Source organism: Phyllostomus hastatus, unplaced genomic scaffold (genome assembly GCF_019186645.2).
Source record: "Phyllostomus hastatus isolate PE091 unplaced genomic scaffold, TTU_PhHast_1.1 phas_scaffold_1066, whole genome shotgun sequence".
NCBI classification, from domain to species: Eukaryota; Metazoa; Chordata; class Mammalia; order Chiroptera; family Phyllostomidae; genus Phyllostomus; species Phyllostomus hastatus.
Window position 1 is genome coordinate 12,420,285 of NW_025334004.1, and position 20,486 is coordinate 12,440,770.

A 20,486-nucleotide genomic window follows, 5' to 3' on the forward strand; every position below is an offset into this window, starting at 1 on the left:
GACTGCGCCTGCGCTGGCGACTAGGTTTTTCTCCCGGGCTGCTGGGGCGTGCAGGTCCGGGTGTGCAGGGGCGCGCAGCAGCTGTGAGAACGCGCTTTTCTGGTCGCGCGCGCCGAACCGGGACTCTTAGTGGAAACCGAAGACGCGCGTGGGAGGAGCGCCTGGAAGATGAAGAGGCAGGGGTCCTTCTCGGAGCGGAAACTGGCGCGGACTGCGTCTGGGAAGGCCGGTGCGGAAGAGGGAGGGGAGGGGAGGGGATCGCGGACCCAACCGCTCCCGGGGCGGGCCGGCTTGGGTTCTGACCCGAGGGTTAATCGCGATTTGCCTAAGAGCTCCCTGCGCGACACGTTCTGTCATTCGGCTTTAAACGCGTGGGAACCGGTAGCCTGAGCAGGGGCATGTAGCGAAAGTGGCCCAGCACTGGAGCCAGATGTGTGGGTTTGAATCCCGGCGCCCGCGTGTGTCGTCGTGCCGCCGTGTTCCAGTTGGTTAACCTCTCTTAGCCTCACGTTTCCAGTCGCCACACGGGGGATCTCTGTCCTCTCTTCGCGGCTTCGCTGTGATAGTTAAACGTCGAGTGCGGAGCACAGTGACTAACCTGTGGTGACCGCTCAGTAGCGAGGGGGGTTGTTCCCAAAGACACACAACTACCAAGTGGCAAAGCTTGTGGCTGCCACCAAGTCCCGAGTTCTTCCGTCACGCCGGGGTAGGATATCATGGCAGGTGCTAGGGATTTGGCAGATCCCTCCCCCATGAACCAGTGGTCCTCAATTTTGAGGAGCCCTTTACACTCCTAAAAATTGAGAACCTCAAAGACCTCTTGTTTATATAGGTTAAATCTATTGATAACTGTATTCGAAATTAAAACATTTTAAAAATATTAACTAGAAGGTGACCGTAATAAACCTAATACATGTTAACGCAAGTAACATTTTTTATGAAAAATATTTTCCTAAACAAAATAGTATAGTGCCAATGTTTTGTATTTTTGTAGATCTCTTTACTATCTGGCTTAATGGAATTCTCATACCTGTTTTCTTATACCTGCTTCTGCATTCAACCTGACACATCTGGTGGCCTACCCAAAACTCCACTTGTTTTGAAATAATGACAGTAAAAAAAGCAAATAAAGTTTTAATGTCATTATGAAAATTTTCATTGCACTGATTGAAAAGGATCTTAGACAATCCTAAGATTCCTAAGGTCCCCAGAGCTAACTGACCTACCACACTTCGAGAACTGCTGCTCCAAAGAAGTATCTTTGTCTTGGTTTTCTACAAGTAACTTCTTTTTTAGGACAATTGCCTTATTCTGCCTTCTCTCCAATCTTTCGTGTGCATCCCCACTCTCTGCTGTCCAAGGCTCTTTCTTGCACGAGAGGCAAATGGTCCCCCTGCAGCGCTGTCCAATTGGATTAGGCTGACGGCTGGTGCGGTTGGCTCTGTCAGGGAGCTCACGGAGTTAATGCAGCACTGTTGGGTGAGAGCAAAGGGCGGCACTCAACTCCCTCACAGTTTGAGGCTGATAGTTTTCTCTTAAATAAATGAGGCAGTTGCAACTTGACATTAGTAAGTGATAGATTTTTGCTTTTCAAATTAAAAATTGCTTTTTAAAAAATAATAAAAGCAGTATTGGGTAGAAAAAATCAAGCAATGTAGGAAAGTAAAAAAGAAGAGAATAAAGGCGTTCCAAATCCCAGCACCTAGTTGTAAATCTATCAGTATGTGCTAACCATTCTTGTGGGTATTATTACATTAAGTGTGCATTCAAAAATCTTTTTTAAGCTCTGGCTGCTGTGGCTCAGTGGATTGAGTGCCAGCCTGCAAACTGAGAGGTTGCTGTTTGGATTCCCTGTGAGAGCACATGTCTGGGTTGATGGCCAGGTTCCCCTTGGGGGCCATACGAGAGGCAACCAACTGATGTTTCTCTCCCTGTCTTCCTCTCTCCTTCCCCCCTCTCTGAAAATAAATGAAAAAAATCCTTTAAAAAATTTATGAATTTGTAATTATTCAGTCTTTAATAAATCTTTGCCTGACTGTTGTGTACCATGGTAGACAGTGTGCTTTGCTGTGAGTGATAAAGATCTCACATACAGGCCTTGAGAACTTTAAAATGAGTAAGAGTGATCAGACACTTATCTGCAGAAATAAAAATAATAGCTAGAAAATAATTAGTATTTTGAATAGATACAAGTAGTGTTTTAAAGAAGAACATATAACATATAAAGAGTTAATGAGTTCAAAAAAGGGAGATACAATGTCCTACTTTGGGAATGGAAGTATGGAAATACTGTATGACTTAACATGAATCTTGGAAGAGTTTAGAAGTCAAAGATGAAGCTGGAAGGACTTTGTGGATTGAGGAGGTGGCATTGGCAAGAACAGGGATGGGGATTAGGGAGAACGAGGCATACAGAGAAAATACTGTGTGGTCAATGAAACTAACACTTCTTATACATTTAGTCGATAGTATCCACTTCCCATGAATGATCTCTATGCTTACTGCTCTGAGGTAGGTAGTAAAACTCCCTCTGTTTCATAGGAAATTTAGGCTAAGTAATTTGTCTAGAATCAAACAAGTATGTGGTTCAGGGCTAGGATTTGAAGTCCATCCCAGCTCTCATACATTCCTTGTAAAGAAGTTTAAACGCAGTCTGCAGGCAATCATTGAGGAGTATTGAAAGAGTCGTGACCTGAAATGGATGATGAGGTCTGTGTTTTAGGAAGATTGGCTTGGCATTCAGTGTATATTTTTCTCAGTATAATTTCTTATACATATGTGTGTGTTCTTATTTTGTAGTCCACAGACATCAATTTTATAATTAATATTTTATTGCACTCACTCATGGGCCCTAGTGTACTTATCTACTTTCCTATTATTGGACATTTGGGTTTTGGCAGCCAAGTATAAAATGTTAGTGATAGATTGTTCTGGATGAATAGTCCTATTATGGTATTGCATTGTTTTTCATGTATTTTAGGAACAACAAATGGATGTCTCATGGAAGTGTGTGTTGATTCAGTGGAGTCAGCTGTAAATGCCGAAAGAGGAGGTAAGAGAAATTAGAGAACGAATGACAGTTTATAGTCCTTTTGAGAGTCTGAAAATGAATCCTGTGAACTGATCTTGCAAGCCTTCGTGATTTGGAAGGATCCTAGTAATCCTGCTGAAAACAACCGACCAACTAGAAAACCTACTTGAAAATTATGATCTTCTAGTCGTACTCCCCTATTAGGTCACATTTTGAGTCAGTGTCCACAATAGTGCTTACTCACCAACTTCATATTTTTATTGAATTTAGCAAAGATTTAATGTTTTTCCAACCATTGACTTAAAAAGATGATTTTAGAGATTTTTATTATTAGGACTTCTATCTTATCTTTTTTACATTATTTTTATGTCAAGGTTACTTTTGCACTGTGAACCTGCTGTAATAAAAATTCCCATCATCTCAGGATAAGAAAAATTGTTTAACTTTTTATTATGGAAAAATTCAAACATGTACAAAAATAGAATAGTATAATGAATCCCCACGTACCCATTACTCATTTTCACTCATTTTCAGTACATGGCCAATCTTTCCTCCATGTTGGGGATATCAGCAAACTTCTTTGTAAAGAGCAACATAATATACAATATATTTTCAGCTTTCCTGGACATGTTTGGTCTTTGTTGCATCTTCATTTTTTTTTAAATCCTTTGAAAATGTAAATGCCATTCTTAGTTTGGCAATAAAAAACAATGAAGTACTGATACATGCTCCATCATAGATGAATCTTGAAAGATTATTCTAAGTGGGACAAAACAGTAAAAAGTATATATTGTATGATTCCACTTGTATGAAGTATCCAGAATAGGCAAATTTATGGAGACAGAAAATAGATTAGTAGTTGCCTAGGGCTTAGGAACCTGGGGACGGGGAAGTGGCTGCTGGAAGGACGCCAGGTTTTCTAGGGGGTTGATGAAAATGTTCTAAAAATGGTCATGGAAATGGTTGCAGAACCCTGTGAATATACTGAAAATCATTGAATTAAACACTTTAAATGGCTGCATTTTATGGTATGTGAATTATACATGTTAACTTTTTTTTTTCATTTAAAAAAATTTTTTTGCTGAGCAATGCTTTTTGTTTTTTTAATTACAGGTGCTGGTCGGATTGAATTATGTTCAGGTTTATTGGAAGGAGGAACCACACCCAGCATGGGTAAACAACCATTTTTTGGATTGCCAAGAGACAGTTGACCATCTGTTTCATTGGAATACTTTACTGATGCTACTACCACGTTAACTATGCTATGGATATTGTATCAGAAGTGCTTATGGTTGTAAATAAGCTTGTGTATCAAAGATGTGATCAAGTTGATTTTTTTTCCTTATGCATCAAAAAGTTGAGAGATAGGTAATTGCTCTTAATATTGGTTTAGTTGCTGTGCAGTAATTTATCTTTCCATTTTGGCATCCTCGGTTTATTGATTTTTGTCTTCATTTCTCCCCTTCTGGTCTTTGTGTTGTTGTCTTGTGTTTTACTTCTACATATGTTAAAAACTCCACACTGTGTTGTTGTTATTTCCACTGAGGCATTTTATTTGCACATTTATGTATCACATCCCTAGACAAGGAGTCCCAGGATTTTCCCTCCCATGTGTTTTGGTCTTGCTTCTTCACGGCCTGTAATGCCCGCCAACGTCAGTGCAGTGAAACCAGACTGACAGGCCGGGAGCAGGTTGGTCTGCCACTTTGTACGTCTTTGAGTTGCACATCAGACCTGAGGCTGACCACTCCACGCTTGTTTAACTTGCCCATGCAGTTCACAACAGTTTTACAGCTGTGGTTTTTGTTTCAAGAGTCTGAAATAATAAGAGAACAATCACATTTATGCATACATAGTTACCATTTCTGGTGTTCTTAATTCCTTTGTGTGATCTATATCTCTGTCTGGTTTTATTTTCCTTCTGCCTGAAGTAATTCTTCTATCACTTTTTTATAATGCAAGTGTGCTAGTGATGAATTCAGTTTTTGAATGTCTGAAAACATCTTTTCTTATTTTTTAAAAGATATTTTTGCTTAGAGTAGAATGCTAGGTTGACAGTTTTTTTCTCTCAGTACTTTGAAGATGTTTCTTCACTCTCTTCTTGCTTGTATTGTCTCTGATAAGAAATCCACTGTCATCCATACCTTTGTACTTTTCTGTGTAATGTGTCACTTTTCTCTGGTTTCTTTTAAGGTTTTTTTGGTGGTTGTTCTTTATTTTTGGCTTGTTCTTTATTCTTAGTATGATGTACCTGAGTGTAATTTTCTTCATGTTTTTTAGATCTGTGCATTTATATTTTTTATCACATTTGGAAAATTTTCAGCATTCAATGTCCTCTACTCCCTCCTTCAGAGACTTCAACTCAAGTTACTCAGTTATGATAATTCAATTATTCTTATAATTGATTATTTTCAATTAAATATTTGATTATATTTGTTCTACAATTCACTGATGAACTACTCAATTTTTTTACGTCTCCTTTTTCTTTGTGTTTCATTTTGCACATTCTATTGCTTTGATTTCAAGTTTACTAATATTTTCTCTGCAATGTCTAATCGCTGTTAATCCCACCTCATGTGTTTTTCATCTCACACATAGATTTTCATCTCTAGAAGTTTGAGTCTGTTGTTATATCTCCCAAGTACCTTGTTAACTTTTTTGAACAAATGGAATAAATAATAGCTTGTTTAGTGACTCGGCTGCTAATTCTAACATCTATCAGTTCTAGGTTGGTTTTGTTTGATTCATTTATCACCTCATGATGCATCTTATTTTCCTGCCTGATGATTTTTTATTGAATACAATATGTTACTTTGAGGTTGATGATAGCATTTTTTAGTGTAAATATATATGCAATAGCCCTTTGAAATCTCACTGAAGGAGGGTATTCCATAGCCATCTTATGAAATTTCTAGAACGTATCTGTAACTTTGACTGCAGTCTGTTTTTTGCAACAGCTACCATAAATCAGTGCTTGGTGTTGGGCATGTTGACATCCTGTGCAAAGTTGGGATTCTTTTAGCAAAGAGAAAGAAATCAATTCATGTTGGGTAAACACTAATGGTGCTAGCCAGAAATCATAACTGTTGAAGAGTTCTGAATTGTGTCACACTTAGGTACTTTTATTCATAGATCTCTGTGTAAAATCACACATAAGTAGAATTTTGTTCCCTTTTATGTATCTCTCTCTCAAAAAGGGTTTTGCTAAAATGTCTTTGTCCATTAGAGGGTCATAAACTTTAACACTGTGTGACCATGACTGGAGGAGGTTTTAAATAAGGCTGTCATCGGTTAGGAAGGAGAAACCGATCTTAGGGAGCACACCGGCAGAGCACTGAGCCGGCTGGTTATTACATTTTCAGACGTTCCGTACCAGTGAAAGGGTTTTTGTGGAGTCAACTGACAAGTACTTTTAAAAGGCAGTAACTTCTTTCTGTTTTCCAAGTTGCTCTTTTTTTTACCTTTGATTTTTTACTTAGCTTATTCTGTGTCTACTTTTTTCTTCTCAGTATCCTCCTTCTTTTTAGGTCCACTTTTCTCTGGTTTCCTCATTCAACTCTTCCTTTCCTTACAGAAGTGATACTATCATAAGAGCATACTTAAAAGACCAATAATATTTTACTGACTTCCTTGAGCTTTTAGCTCGCATTTGCGTTTTAATTAGTCTGGTTCCTGTTCCTGTAGGTGTTCTTCAAGTAGTGAAGCAATGTGTCCAGATCCCAGTTTTTGTGATGATCCGGCCACGCGGAGGTGATTTTTTGTATTCAGATCGCGAAGTTGAGGTGATGAAAGCTGACATTCGTCTTGCCAAGCTTTATGGTGCTGATGGTTTGGTGTTTGGGGCACTGACTGAAGATGGACACGTTGACAAAGAACTGTGTACATCCCTTGTGGGTAAGAATTTGTGTCTGGGACCAAACAGCTTTGAATGATGATTGCATTTAATATTCCTGATGCAGAAAACCACAGTCACAAAACTGACTTTTCAGTCACGTCTGCAGGCACTTATAGTCACCTATACACAATACACAATAGTTATTGAGATGTTTGGGCAGAGGGCGTGTGTGGCATAGCCTTCCTGATTCTTTTCAGTTGCTATAGATCTGGTTTTGCTACTGCTATTCCTGATCTGTTAAAGGAGAGTTTACCTTGATTCCTTTAATTATTGCACCAAAAACCACAAAAGCTGTTGCATTTGGTGAGGATGGGGAGATGTGGGGAGGACAGAAGTAAACTATCTGTTACTAGGTCAAAGTATTGAAGATTCTCAGAAGAGTGAGTAATAAATATAATGAATGCTGCCCTTATAGTTGCCAGATTTTATAACTTTAGTTTGGTGCTTCTAAGGAGAGGGTGATCCTTTGTTAAAATATAATAATTAGATTAATGGAAACATAGGACTTCTGAATTTAGAGGGCTGCCGTTTTATTATTATTTCGGTTCACTCGGGACAGGAAGCTGTATGAGTCCCATGTAACATGCAGAATGCTGTATGTAGCGGTCAGTGATGATCTCTTCATTCATGTTGTTCTGTGACTCTTTCATAGCTATGTGCCGTCCTCTGCCAGTCACTTTCCACCGAGGTGAGTCATTTCCATTTTAGAAGTTCTCTTGAATAGTGTCACTTATCTGATTTCACCAAATGCTACAACCTTTTTTTGGAACAAAATTCTATAGTGTTACAGTGTTACCAATTGCTTTCTTTATACTGATCTTGGGACTAACAGTTGTAAATTTAGAAATGCACAACTTCTAGATGTATGAAGTCTTAGTTGTAAAATGTTGTTCAAAATACACGGTGGTGAAAAAAATAGATGGCTGTGGTGTGGGGTATAAACAATAGAGGGAGAGAGAAAGCATGGCCTACAAGTATATGTACTTGTCACAGCATTCCAAGCAAGAATCCTGGACTCATTTTTATTAGATTGCCTTAGGTCATACGTAACCCCCAAAGGAATAAATTTACTGTGGCCAGTGAAGTGAAATTTACTGCCTGGCTTAAGCTAGACGACACCATTCCTGAAGCTAGAAGTGAGGTCAGCTTTCCCAGGAGAATATATGGTTCACGGGCAGAGAGGGCATGGATATCTGAAGAATGAGATTCTGTCAGGAAGGAAGAAAGAGGATACAGATGCTGGACAGTCAGTGAACAGGTGAATGTTCACTATAGTGCACAGAATTGCTTCACAATAATGTAAAGCAATTTCAGGCTCACATTATAAGCTTCTGATGGAGCTTATCTTCATGAGAGTAATTTCGGAAATGAATCTAATTTCATATGAAAATACTTCCTGTCTATAAATCAGATAGTTATAATTTCCATACACTTGCCAAATTTTGGTAAAATGAAGGAACAAGCATCAGTTTTGCCTTCAGAGGGCACTGCTATTGCACAAGAAAAGAAGGAAGGTCTTCAGTCAATTTTTTTTTGATTTGATAGTATGCTTGAGAAATTGTTGAATGTTTTTCTGACCTTTGAGTAAGGATTCAGAGATTAGGATATGAGTAGACACCAACACTTGCATCCATTTATATAATCTAGAGACAAAGCATTTATTACCCTGTTTTTCTTTAAATGAGTAATACCACCCAGAAAACTGTTTTCTTGACTTGCTATTTAGCTGTGCTTCTCATTGACTAACAATAACTAAAAGATGTTCGATTGCTTAAAAGTCAGAACCTTGAGGCTAGTCAAAAAAATTTTGAAATATGATGAGTAATTTTAATGAATAAATATCTGAAAAACACAGTTTAAAATTTGACATGCTAAATAATTCAAAGTAAACCCATCATATTGAATGTATTTTTTGTTCTAAAACTAAGAAAATCATCCCAAATTTCTGTTCTGTTCTTTTGCAATCACAAAACTAACTTTTCAGTCGCACCTGCAGACACTAACTTATTTTATATAAGTTTATTAAATTTTTCAGTAAGTTCAGCAAAAATATTTTCACGTTCTCAAAATTTTATGTTGGCCTGGGTTCACTCATGTATTTAAATGAAATAGTGTATGAATCAATGCCTTGTTTAGAACTGGTGAGTAATGTTTAATTCTACTTGTTTTGTTTGTCTGAGCCTTAAGGTACACTTTACCAATTCTGTGTCACTTGCTTATTATATTTACAATTTTATCATACCTGATTGCTACCTGTGCAAATTTATTTAATAATTTTCTTAAAGTAAATCCTAAATAAATTTATTTTAAAGAGAAACATTTATAATTAATGAAAACTGGAAACTTCTCACTCATCTGCACTTCATTTAATAAATGCATCTATTCAAATGTGTACCACCTAAATGATCGTGCACACCACCAGTGGTGTGCACATTGTGGTGTGCCGGTAAACTGGCTCTTGGGGGGAAAAAAGCCTCAATCAGTGGCATGTGTTGATTGTTGTGGTTTAAATGCTCTCACCTTCAGTGATTTCAAGCTGCCAATGAATTAATGATCATATTTGCAAAATTTCTGAATATTTAAAAATTGGCTCTTGCAAGCCAGCACAAGCCAAGTCCAGCTCACCACTGTGTATACACTACATTTTAGAAAGCACTGTGTCAGTGATGTCTGTTCAGAATGCAAATCAGTTTTATTTATTTCAGCCTTTGACATGGTTCATGATCCAATGGCAGCTCTAGAGACTCTTTTAACCCTGGGATTTGAACGAGTATTGACCAGTGGATGTGACAGTTCGGCTCTAGAAGGGCTACCTCTAATAAAGCGGCTCGTAGATCAGGTACACACAATTTCTTTCTTTTTTCCTAAGACTACTGTGGTTACTCCTGATATTCTGTTGTTCAGCTAGGTTGTGAAACTAGATATTACTGACTTCACGTGTACTATCTGCAAAAAGCAAGCATGTAGTAATATATTTATGTAATTCTTATTTCTTTCATGTGAGCGTTTTTAGTAACTAAGGCTCTTAGGATCAGATTATAGACAGTGCCTAAGGATCTTACCTAATTTGGGTAAGCAGAGCAAATTTTACTTTTTCTCTGCCATCAGCATTGCATAGTTTTAATCCACATCTTCTCACTGGCAATCTATGTATACTCAGGGGATCCCATATAAAATTTGAAATAATTCTTGTTTTTAGGTGAATTCTGAAACTAAAACTATGTTCTTCTCCTGTCTCTTTCTATGTATCAAGATAGGAGGAAATATAATATTTTTCTCCTGTACGCCTTGGTGTGTTAGCATCATTGTAGAGCAGTTGGAAGGTGGTTTTGTAATTGGGGTGTGTTTGTGTTTTTCTGACATCAGTCCAGAGGCATTCTAAGTTAGCGAGTATGGACTTTGAGAAGAGAGAGTTTTGGATTTGAGACTCAGGTGTGAAATTTATTTGCTGTGTAATATTGAATAGATTACTAACCTTTAAACCTCTGCCTTTATTATATGAACCATTAAAAGGACTTATCTAAGAAATAGAAGATCAAAAACTATGAACAGTAAAATGACAACAAACTCACAACTATCAATACCTGAACCTAAAAAACAAAAACTAAGCAAACAACTAGAACAGGAACAGAATCACAGAAATGAAGATCACATGGAGGGTTGTCAGTGGGGAGGGAGAGGGGGACAATGGGAGGAAAAGGTACAGGGAATAAGAAGCAGAATAGGTAGGCACAAAATAGTCAGTGGGAAGTTAAGAATAGTACAGGAAATGGAGAAGCCAAAGAATTTATACGTACCACCCATGGACGTGAACTGTGTGGGGTGGGGGATGCTGGAGGGTAGTGGGGGAGGAGGGGGACAAGGGGAGGAAAAAATGGGACAACTGTAATAGCATAATCAATACAATATACTTAAAAAAGAATAAATAACCAAAATAAAAAAAACATAGAAAAATTTATTTTAAAAAAATAAACCTCTGTTTCCTCAAGTGTGAAACTGAGATAAGTTTAATTCTTCCTGTGTAGGGTTGCTCTAAGGATTGGTAGAGACAAGCTATCTAAAAGCCTTAGCACGGGGTTTGACATATAATACATTTTAATACATGTTAGTTTCTATTTTTATTACTACTGGTATTATTAGTAATATTATTTAGTGTTCCCGGGTAGACATTTGTTTATGTTTGCTTTTCTATAGCCATGAAAACAAGTTTTGGAAATTTGACATAACAATCTGATATGACCTTGCTAATCTGGAACTTGTTGATTTTACAAATATTTATTAAGTATATAGTGGGAGCAGGGCATTTGATTATGGTGATGACAAAGGGGGTGTGTGTGTGTGTAACCACTGTTGTTACAGTCTAGTGCACAACAGGCACTTTTAATAGAGCAAACAATATTCATGGAATTCTATAAATAAAGGTACTGTGGGAACACATGAGACAGGAATTAACTCCAGATTTGAGGGATGGGAGCTGGAAGTAGTTAGCTTCTCAGAAGAAAAGATGTCTGCACTGTGAGGTTTTGCTCATTTGAAAGACGATTAGGAGTTATCCATGTGAAAGGGGGTGGAGGAGAGGGAGAGTGGGGGAATGCTCCGCGTGGAATAAATGGTTTATGCAAGGAAGTGGAAACAAAAGTGAACATAACTTAAGACATTGAAGAATTACTATAATATTGAATATGAGGAGAAGAAACTGTCCAGAGTCTTGAAAACTATTTAAGAGTTTGTATTTTATCCCTTGTGTACTGGGGAAGCCTGCAGGGTTTTAAAATAGAAGAGTTGATGTATCAGGTTTTCATTTTTAAATTGTTGCTTAGCATGGAGTAGAGAATAATTGCCATAGTCACATACTGCATTTTAAATCTCTCTGGGTATATAAGAGATTTGTAGTTTAATCATGGCTTGACAGGAAGAGTTGGGTTAACTTTTCTTATACACTAACTTTAAAAAAAATAAAAATTGTGTGATTTAAGGTATGTAACATACTTTGATATACATTATATAATAAAAGGATTACAGTCAAGCTCATATCTGTTTATATAGTTACTGTGTGTGTGTGTGTGTGTAGCACACCTGTAATCTTGTCAGTAAATTTTCAGTGCTATTAATTATGGCATTATTATTATTATTATTATTATTACTGAAACCGGAAAAGTCAGCATTTGGGCTGCCTGTCACTACCAGAATCAGTAAGTGGAGACAAGGATTGAATCTTTCTGGGTGCTTTATTCATATGCTGGTGATCTGAGAAGAGGCAGGTTATGTGCCCCCACTTACTGTCTTAACATCTCATCTCAAGCTGACCATTTTATAAGGAGAAGAAAGGGTAGGTAAGGGGTTTAGGGAAAAGGTTACCATATTTTGCTGTGTATAATGCCCACTGACGTCTTTGGCCCAAGCTTTCAGGAAAAAAAAAACTCTCGCTTTAATTTTTTAATTCAGTTATTTATTTATATTTAAGTACTCATTTTTTATATTATAAAGGAATTTTAACATTTATTTGTGAACATATGGTACAAGAAATTTATGTAACAAATAATTACAAAACACAAGAACAGACTCAAGGTATTCCAGGCACCACCCATTTATAATGTGCGTCCTTATTTTTCCTTCAAAAATTTGGACAAAAAAGTACACGTTATAAATGGCAAAATACAGTAATTGGATGAGTTGCAGGCCAGCAGTGATTTTTCCTAGTACTTCTTTGTTCGTCAACAATTCTTTATCTGCATCACAGCAGTTCTCTCCCTAGAACACAATGGGTACCATCTCCATCAATTGCAGATGCCTGGGGCATGAAGGCTGAATTGCTTGTCAGCCTCCTAGAGTCGTGCAGGTCATGCGTTCCAGTTCCTGGAATAACAGCTTTGCACATGCATTAATCATTTAAGGCTATCAACTATATTTGAAACTAAAATCTTTAACTCTTGGGTTCCCCTATCAGTCTCTGTTACTTAAATACTGGTCTTGGGGTTCTGTTTTTGCATGGTGTAGAAGATAATTTGTTGTTGGCTCATACTCTACAAAAGAATGGGGATTTTTATACTTTAATATTGTAATATGCAACTAAAACAGTTTTGCAGCAATTCATCATTTTTTTCTATGACCACTCTTTCCAAGTCATTTACTGGTTTCTGTTTCTCCTTTTGCACCCACATATCATTTCTTACCCTCACTTTTTTGGGGAGTCAGATTTATTTATTCTTTAGCAATTGAAGTATTAAATGATGACAGTTTTTGTTCTGTCTTTAATAATGTTATATGCATTATACTTGAAATTGCTTAGCTTTCTCATAGAAAAAAGAAACCCAAACATAAACATTTATACTATCCACCTACTAGTTCTGCAGCACAATTTTAATCGAAGTTTTTACTGATAATTGGACAATTTATATGACATGGGCAGAGAAATATTAAGAATGATTCTAAAGTGGCCAGTCTTGTAAGTCAAGCGCTCTGATCCGTTGCTCAGTCCACATCAGTATCTGAGTGCTGTTACGCTCTAGATCTTCTGGCTTATTGCCGGGCAGCTGATGCACTATTTCTTTCTTATAGGCTGCTAATACTTCATAAAGAACTTGAAAAGTTTCACACTCAACATTATCTTTTAGTTTCTTTCTATTATAACCTCTTGTTTCAAGTCTTGTGTACAAACACTGTTTTCTGTTTTCCGCACAAAAACGATATGAAACCAGCATTCAGGGAAGAAATCACAACCGTGGTAATGAACAGTAACACCGCCTTCACTCACTTGGTTTTCTAACGCATCAACTGTTCTATCTTCATCCAAAATGAGACAATCATACTCTTCCTCATAGCCATCATATAACTGCCCTTCTCGAGCTAAATCACCCACATTAATGTATATCCGTCCTGATCTCGACGCAAGTTCTTTGCCTCGCGTGGTTTTTCCTACCCCTGGTGTACCAGTGAGCAGGGTGTTCGGAAGCCACGTGGTCCTCACCGTGATGGCTCCTTACCCTCACTTTCTTTAAACTAAAAAAACTTGGAATCCTTTTCATAGGCTTCTACAGTATATCCAGCTCTTTAGAATTTGTTGCCTCACTGCATAAAATCCCTCAAGGAACAGTCATATTGAATGTGCACCTTAACTGTACACTGCTAGTTACTTAAAGCTCATTCAAGTATCTATTGTCTTGAAAGTAAGGAGAAAGTTGTTCTCCCTCTCCTCACCACCATCGCTGGACTCTTCCTGCAGGTCTCCCCTTCCCTTTTCAGCACTTCCATGCTGTCACTGCTTTTGAGACGACTTTCTGCCGCTCCTCCTTGTTTTGGCAGTTGTGATTGCTGGTGTTGGTCAGTTTTTACTTTATTCCCTTCTTTTGGTTTCTCTTCTCTTCTGTTCCCGTGTATCCTCTTTCTTCTTTTCCCTTCTGCCCCCTTCTCATACCAGACATGAGACCTCTTCTCTTCTCCCCATTCGTCTCCCCCACACTAACCCCATCTTTCAGTTTTCTCATTTGTCCTGACTGGACGTGACATAGAATTAAGTATTTTTTCAACATTAATCATATTTATTGAACACAGTAGTTGAATGTTTCATTGTTTTATGGAAAAAGAAATTCAGTTATGGGTGGTTCCTGATTGAATTTTTTCCACTGTTCCGCAGCCCTCGGTGGAAGATTGCCTGCCGGACCCTGAGTTGGGCAGGGTGTAGGATGAGTGCATGCGTGGGCTGAACAGTGGGGCAGATGACTTGGGGTTGTGTCGGCTTGGCTGATTGGCTGTCCAGTGTTAAAAACCCATCTCAGGGAATCCACATGTGAAAAATTTCAATTTATGTATAATGTAAAGATTTTATTCTGCAAATTATTATAAGCCTGACATAGTACATACGTTTTTTTCTCTTCTTTTTCTGAACAGGTATCTACCTGTTCCTAATAGTTAACTAGTTAGTGGTTAACTACTAGTTGTAGTTAACTAGTTGGAATTAACTACTAGTAGTTCCACTACTGGTAGTTCCACTAAGCATGCATTTGTAATGGGGTGATTTCCTTTTGACTTTCAGTGATATATCACCAAAATTTATTTAGGAAATGTGATGGAGATTGGAATAAAAGTAAGGAAATTTCAATACTTCTAGAATTATCATTAATGAAATCAATCCATATAGTCCAGTATTATTACTTAAAACCTAGCTAAGTGGACCTATGGTTTTATTTAATTGGTATAATAAGCTAGGGAATTTAGTTGAGGATTCAAAGTGTGAGTAGATTTTTTCTAGTAATTTACCGTAAGGCTATGCTCTTTCTCTCCTGCTGAAATCTTGTTTAAGTTCAGCTGCTTCTGTCCCATCATATACTAAGAACTCAGATTAGTGTTATTTTTCAGTAATGGCTTTTCTTAAGGTGGTGAGATTATTCAGTATTTATATTGTATTCTCCTATTCTTTGTGTTTATAATAGTACACATTGTTAATGTAATGCAATAAAATAACTGGATAGAAAGAGTTACTATGTTGAACATCTTAGTTATCCAAGATCCCAAAGAAACAGAAAAGATCTATTGAAAATTAAACACTTAATAGTAATTTTTAAAAGTTAACTTACGTTTCTGTTCTCACTGCCTTATTATCTCATTTAGAGAAAGATATTAAAATTTACTTGTTTATTTTTTTTTTCAGGCAAAAGACAGGATTGTGGTAATGCCAGGTATTTATTTATCTATCCGTTCCCCAGTGTACCACTGAACTGTAGCAGAGAGAGAGCAAGGAGGCAGGGTGGTATGGGAGAGAGTATTGTTAGTGTGTGGTGTTCAGAAAGAACATATCATTCGATTAACATGCTTAAGATAGGAAGATCTCTGCTGGAATTTAAAGCTTTAGATAAAGAGAACACTCTAGAAGGGATAAACTCAGAGAAAAACAAGAGAAGAACTAGATTAGGATTGGGCTTTCTCCATGTTTGCTCTCCCACGGTGTAGAATTTTGTGAATGTGGGTATTCATCCCTGGTAAGGCACACTCATTTGCTGCTACACTATGCTAGGGCCAAATGTCCAAGCTGTTAACAAGGTGTGTGCAGATAATACCCTGGATAAATATAATACTCAGGTCCTAAAAATCTCTGATTGCCAAATTCTTCTTGTAGTCGGAACACTCAGATCACACACTCCTGATGATAACTGTGAGGTCGATAAAGTAAACACTGGCTCATAAGAAATGAAGTTTCTAAAGAATTAAATAGGCAACCTAGAATCAGAGGGAAACAAATATAAAGAGCGTCTTAATTTTTTATTATTAATTTCTCAAACATATAAGACAGTATAAAATAACATATATTTATTTCATAGATTTAACATTTTGTAACATTGGTCTCATCATCCTGAGGTGTTTTAAAGTTCAGTTAAAGGCACCATGACACTCTATCTTTGTGCGTCTTTAAAAATCAGAGCATTTTACTGTGACCACAATACCGTCATGTTTATCAGAATAAATGCTGATTCTTTAATACCATTTAATACTCAGCAGTACTCTCCTTTCTCTAGTTGCCCCCAGAGTGTTCTTTATAACTGATATGTTCAAATCAGGAGCCCATTGGGGAATCAGTATTGCACTTGGTTGTTATCCCACTGTTTTTTAATATAGAAGTTTTCCTTTTCTTTTTCCTGTTTTTTTAAAAACGACATTTAAAAAGTTTGGGCATTTACCCTGTAAAATGTCCTACTTTCTGGATTTATCAGATTGTTTCCTTTTGATATCGTTTAGCTTGTATGTCCTAGCCTCTGCATTTCCTATAGACTGGTAGCTAGATCATAAGGCTTGGTTGGATTCTGGTTAAATACTTCGGCAAGGCTGCTTGATGGGCGATTCTGTGTATATCATGTTACATCACATCAGAAGAGGTGATTCAGTGTCTGGTTGTCTCACCACCAGTGATGCCAAGACTGCCCCCGGGTCAGAATGGTGATAGCCAAACAAAGGCCAACTTTAAAAAGAGGCCATGTAAAGGGATAGTGTCAAATTTAGGAAAATTTTTCCTTGTAGCAAGTCCCTGAAACATGAGCACATAGAAAGTGTATGTTATCTGTCAAATTTGAGACCTTTTGTTAATTAATCCAGGAATGTTAAAGAGACTTAACTGAGTGTAATGTGTTTCCATTTAAGACTAAATATGTACTCTTGATAACTAATAGCCAGACTTAGATCATTGTTAATATTAAGATTGCCTTTGCTTATTATATAATTAATTTAAGTTACCTGCTATGTGCAAGGCATTACTTGGGATGCAGAGTTACACAAGAAGCTACTTCCTCAAGAGGCCTAACAGTCCTAGGTGAGAAGACGCTGTATATGAAAATATTTGTGGCCATTTAACAAACTTTACCAAGCAAATGATAATTATATGCCAAGTTCTTTGGAGATATGAAAAAACAGGAATGAATAAAAAGTAATCCTTCTACTTGAGGAGCTCACAGAATAGATCTATAAATTATTACTGTCTCATAAAATAAGTACCAAAAAGTAAAAATTCCTAGGTAAGTGAAACTAAATGCCTGATGAGTATTCATTATTGAGAAATATAAAGATAAGTAAAACACAGTAGTTTTCCTGCAGGGGTGTCCAACCTGCAGCCTGTGGTCTGCATGAGCCCAGGATGGCTGTGAATGTGGCCTGACACAAAATCCTAAACTTACTTAAAACATTATGAGATTATTTTTGTGATTACGTGTCTCAAAGTATTTAATGTGTGGCCCAAGACAACTCTTCTTCCAGTGTGGTGTAGAGACGCTGAAAGGCTGGACACCCCTGTGTCTAGGGACTTTCATAATGAGGCTTCCAACAAAGTTAGGCACCAGTTTTCCCATCTGTGAAGGGAGGATGTTCAACTAATTGTCCTCTAAGGTTCTGACTGTTAAGATGTGTCACTCTGTGTTTGGAAAATGCTTTATCTATGTCCTAAAATTGCTGGTAACTGGAGCAACATGGTTTCAATGGCCAGATATCTTGTTGTTTGTTAGAAGGAAATAACATGTTTGTATTTTAACCCTTATAACGAGCTCTGAGGTAGGCAATTATCCCTCTTATTGGTGAAAAAAATTGAGGCTCAGTGGTTTAAAGTTATTTATCTGAGATCATATAACTGTGAAGAGTTAAAGTGGTGAAGCCGGAATTCAAATCTAAATCTGACTTCTCAGTCTGTATTCTTTTTACTTCTTAGAGTTCAGTGATGTTACTATACCACTAAGAAAATAAAGTCTATGAGTCCGAAAGTGTGTGAAGTCAAGTTACTTCAGCAACCTGAGCAGCTTGAGATACCAAGTACATATTTTATCAGTCATTAAAAATATTTATTGAATATTCCTATACATTAGGAGATAAGGATAAAAAGATGAATAAACTAATTTTATATTTATAATCTGGTATCAGTTGAGAATATGATTCTTTATATATAAATATTTAGGAGATTGTTCATCAAAACAAATGAATGATCTTAAAGTATTTGAATGTATAGTTTTAATAAAGAAGAGGTAGATTCGTGAAATGAAACAAAAAATCAATATTATGATAATCAACTATATAACACTTGGCATTGTTCCCGTGTCCAATGACAGTGTGGTCTTTGAATTCTGGTCACAGACAGAGTCTTGTGGGTTCTCTTTCAGACACGTTTCTGAGGCTGTGCTTTTGTAGCTCTGCCCTCAAGTCTATCCTTCCTTTGTTTTAATTTGATTTTTTCTTTAACTGAGGGGGAGCAGGGATAGAATTCTTGATGATTTTCCTTGCCCTCGAGTAACCTTCTTAGATTTAAAATCTGTAGCATTTAACATTGTTATGTAAACCAGTGGACATAGAAGATTCCATCATATGTTCAATGACCTTACCAGTTGTTCTTTAGAATTTGTAGTTTGTCTTTCATCGTTCTTTTCTAACTTTATTCTAGCTGAGTAGGTAGAGCAAGCAGTCATTATTATTCATTAAATTGTATGCAAAATTCTATTCTACTTAATGTATTACTTATTTTTCCAACAGGGGGTGGTATAACAGACAGAAATCTACAAAGAATCCTTGAGGGTTCGGGTGCTACAGAATTCCACTGTTCTGCTCGGTGTGCTCGAGATTCAGGAATGACGTTTCGGTAAAAGTGTATTCTTCGATGCGCACAAGAAGGGATGAGATTAATCTTTACTTCCCGCGTAGGAAACCGTAGTTAATAGCATAATGAATGAATGGAATGTGGTGATTAGTACATAAGTCTTGCAGTCATTCTTACCCTGCTCTGAATAAGCGGGCTCTTCTGAACATAGGTGAACCATTTAATCCTTAAGTGATTGTCCATCTTAGACCAGTTAATAGTCAACTAATTTCACAGCTAAGCTTCACATGAGTTAGATAAATGAGTGTGCTCCTCCTCCGGGGCTTTCCTTTAGCAAACGTAATAGCTGTGGGGTGAGGATGGAGAGTCATAGTTATTTTCATCCCGCCTGCCTTTAATATTTAGTCTTCCCTTACCCTTGCTCCATTTTCAGTAATTTTGAAATTTTATTACCATTAAGGAATTGAAACTGTTATGTGACTTGAGAGGACTCTTATAATTTAATGGTTAGCGGTTGATTATAAGTTGGGGGAAAATGTGATGTAAAAGAAGCAAGAGTCTTAGAACTTACATTTCTAGATACAAAATCAATTGCACTGTTTGGTAGATTTGGCTACTAGATGTTTCAAGTAATTAATTAATAAAAATTATGAATTATAGCAGCCCAGGGTCCTTGATTTACCCTTCTTCTAGGCCATGAAGTAGCCAATAAAATGAAGTGCCAGTAGGAGGGCCTATTTAATAACTTCTATAATTATCTGTGCCTTTATTGTTTCTGTTGCAGAAATTCCTCTGTTGCCATGGGAGCCTCTCTTTCTAGCTCAGAGTATTCTCTGAAGGTAACAGATGTGACTCTAGTAAGGACTTTGAATGCTATAGCAAAGAATATTGTGGTTTAGCTGGACCTCCTGAGAGACGTGGCTATCACAGGATGAAGACAGAAGAGTCCTTTACAGTTCTCTGCGACACAACTGTAGCCTGCTTCTCTGGCCAGGACAGTCACAGTCTTTAAGTTTCACATGGCTATGGGGAACGTTTCCAAGAAGAAAAAGAACTTGAAGCAGAGCTACAATCATTGCCTTTGCTTAGTCTGGCCACCCAGACTCATTGCCATGACTAATCTGGTCTGTGCTTCTTCTGTAGACAGAGGCTTAGTCTGTTTCCATTGGATTAATTGATGAACTGAGAAAATTCAACTGCAAGGTATGAATTTAGAGTGTGACTTCAGGGTCAATTTCATAGGAGTATTTTTGCTTTGTAAAATAAAAATGTCCATGCTATTAATGACAGAGTCTCTTATTTTTTACCCTGAATACAGTCTAGCCAAGTATGAAAGGGAAGATTTTTGTTTTGTTTTTTTCCTCCATTTTCTCTTTATTATGTATTCATTGGATATGGTACCCTAAGCAGGATGCTAAGGATACAGAGCAAAATGGTACATCATAAAAATCCCCAGACTTGGGAAGCAGGGTGTAAAAGTTCCCTAACTTGAAAAGGCAGAA

At 37.2% G+C, this 20,486-nt stretch overlaps 1 protein-coding gene and 1 pseudogene across 1 annotated transcript; one reads left to right on the forward strand and one right to left on the reverse strand.

Annotated features, from left to right (window-relative positions):
- The first annotated feature begins 21 nt into the window (after positions 1 to 21).
- Positions 22 to 20,229, forward strand: CUTC (cutC copper transporter). Its single transcript, XM_045853832.1, has 9 exons — positions 22 to 229; positions 2,981 to 3,052; positions 4,145 to 4,204; positions 6,716 to 6,925; positions 7,579 to 7,614; positions 9,632 to 9,765; positions 15,574 to 15,601; positions 18,921 to 19,026; positions 19,769 to 20,229. Exons 1-9 carry the CDS (start codon positions 169 to 171, stop codon positions 19,881 to 19,883), a joined length of 822 nt encoding a protein of 273 aa, XP_045709788.1. The 5' UTR covers positions 22 to 168; the 3' UTR covers positions 19,884 to 20,229.
- On the reverse strand, positions 13,355 to 14,347 carry LOC123828996 (annotated as a pseudogene).
- Positions 20,230 to 20,486: the final 257 nt, after the last annotated feature.

Excerpts from the sequence above, each read along its gene's own strand:
- CUTC (XM_045853832.1), top strand. The coding sequence starts at position 169 with ATGAAGAGGCAGGGGTCCTTCTCGGAGCGGAAACTGGCGCGGACTGCG. Across the intron at positions 3,053-4,144 it reads TGTAAATGCCGAAAGAGGAG|GTGCTGGTCGGATTGAATTA; the intron begins GTAAGAGAAATT and ends TTTTAATTACAG. Across the intron at positions 19,027-19,768 it reads GATTCAGGAATGACGTTTCG|AAATTCCTCTGTTGCCATGG; the intron begins GTAAAAGTGTAT and ends TTTCTGTTGCAG.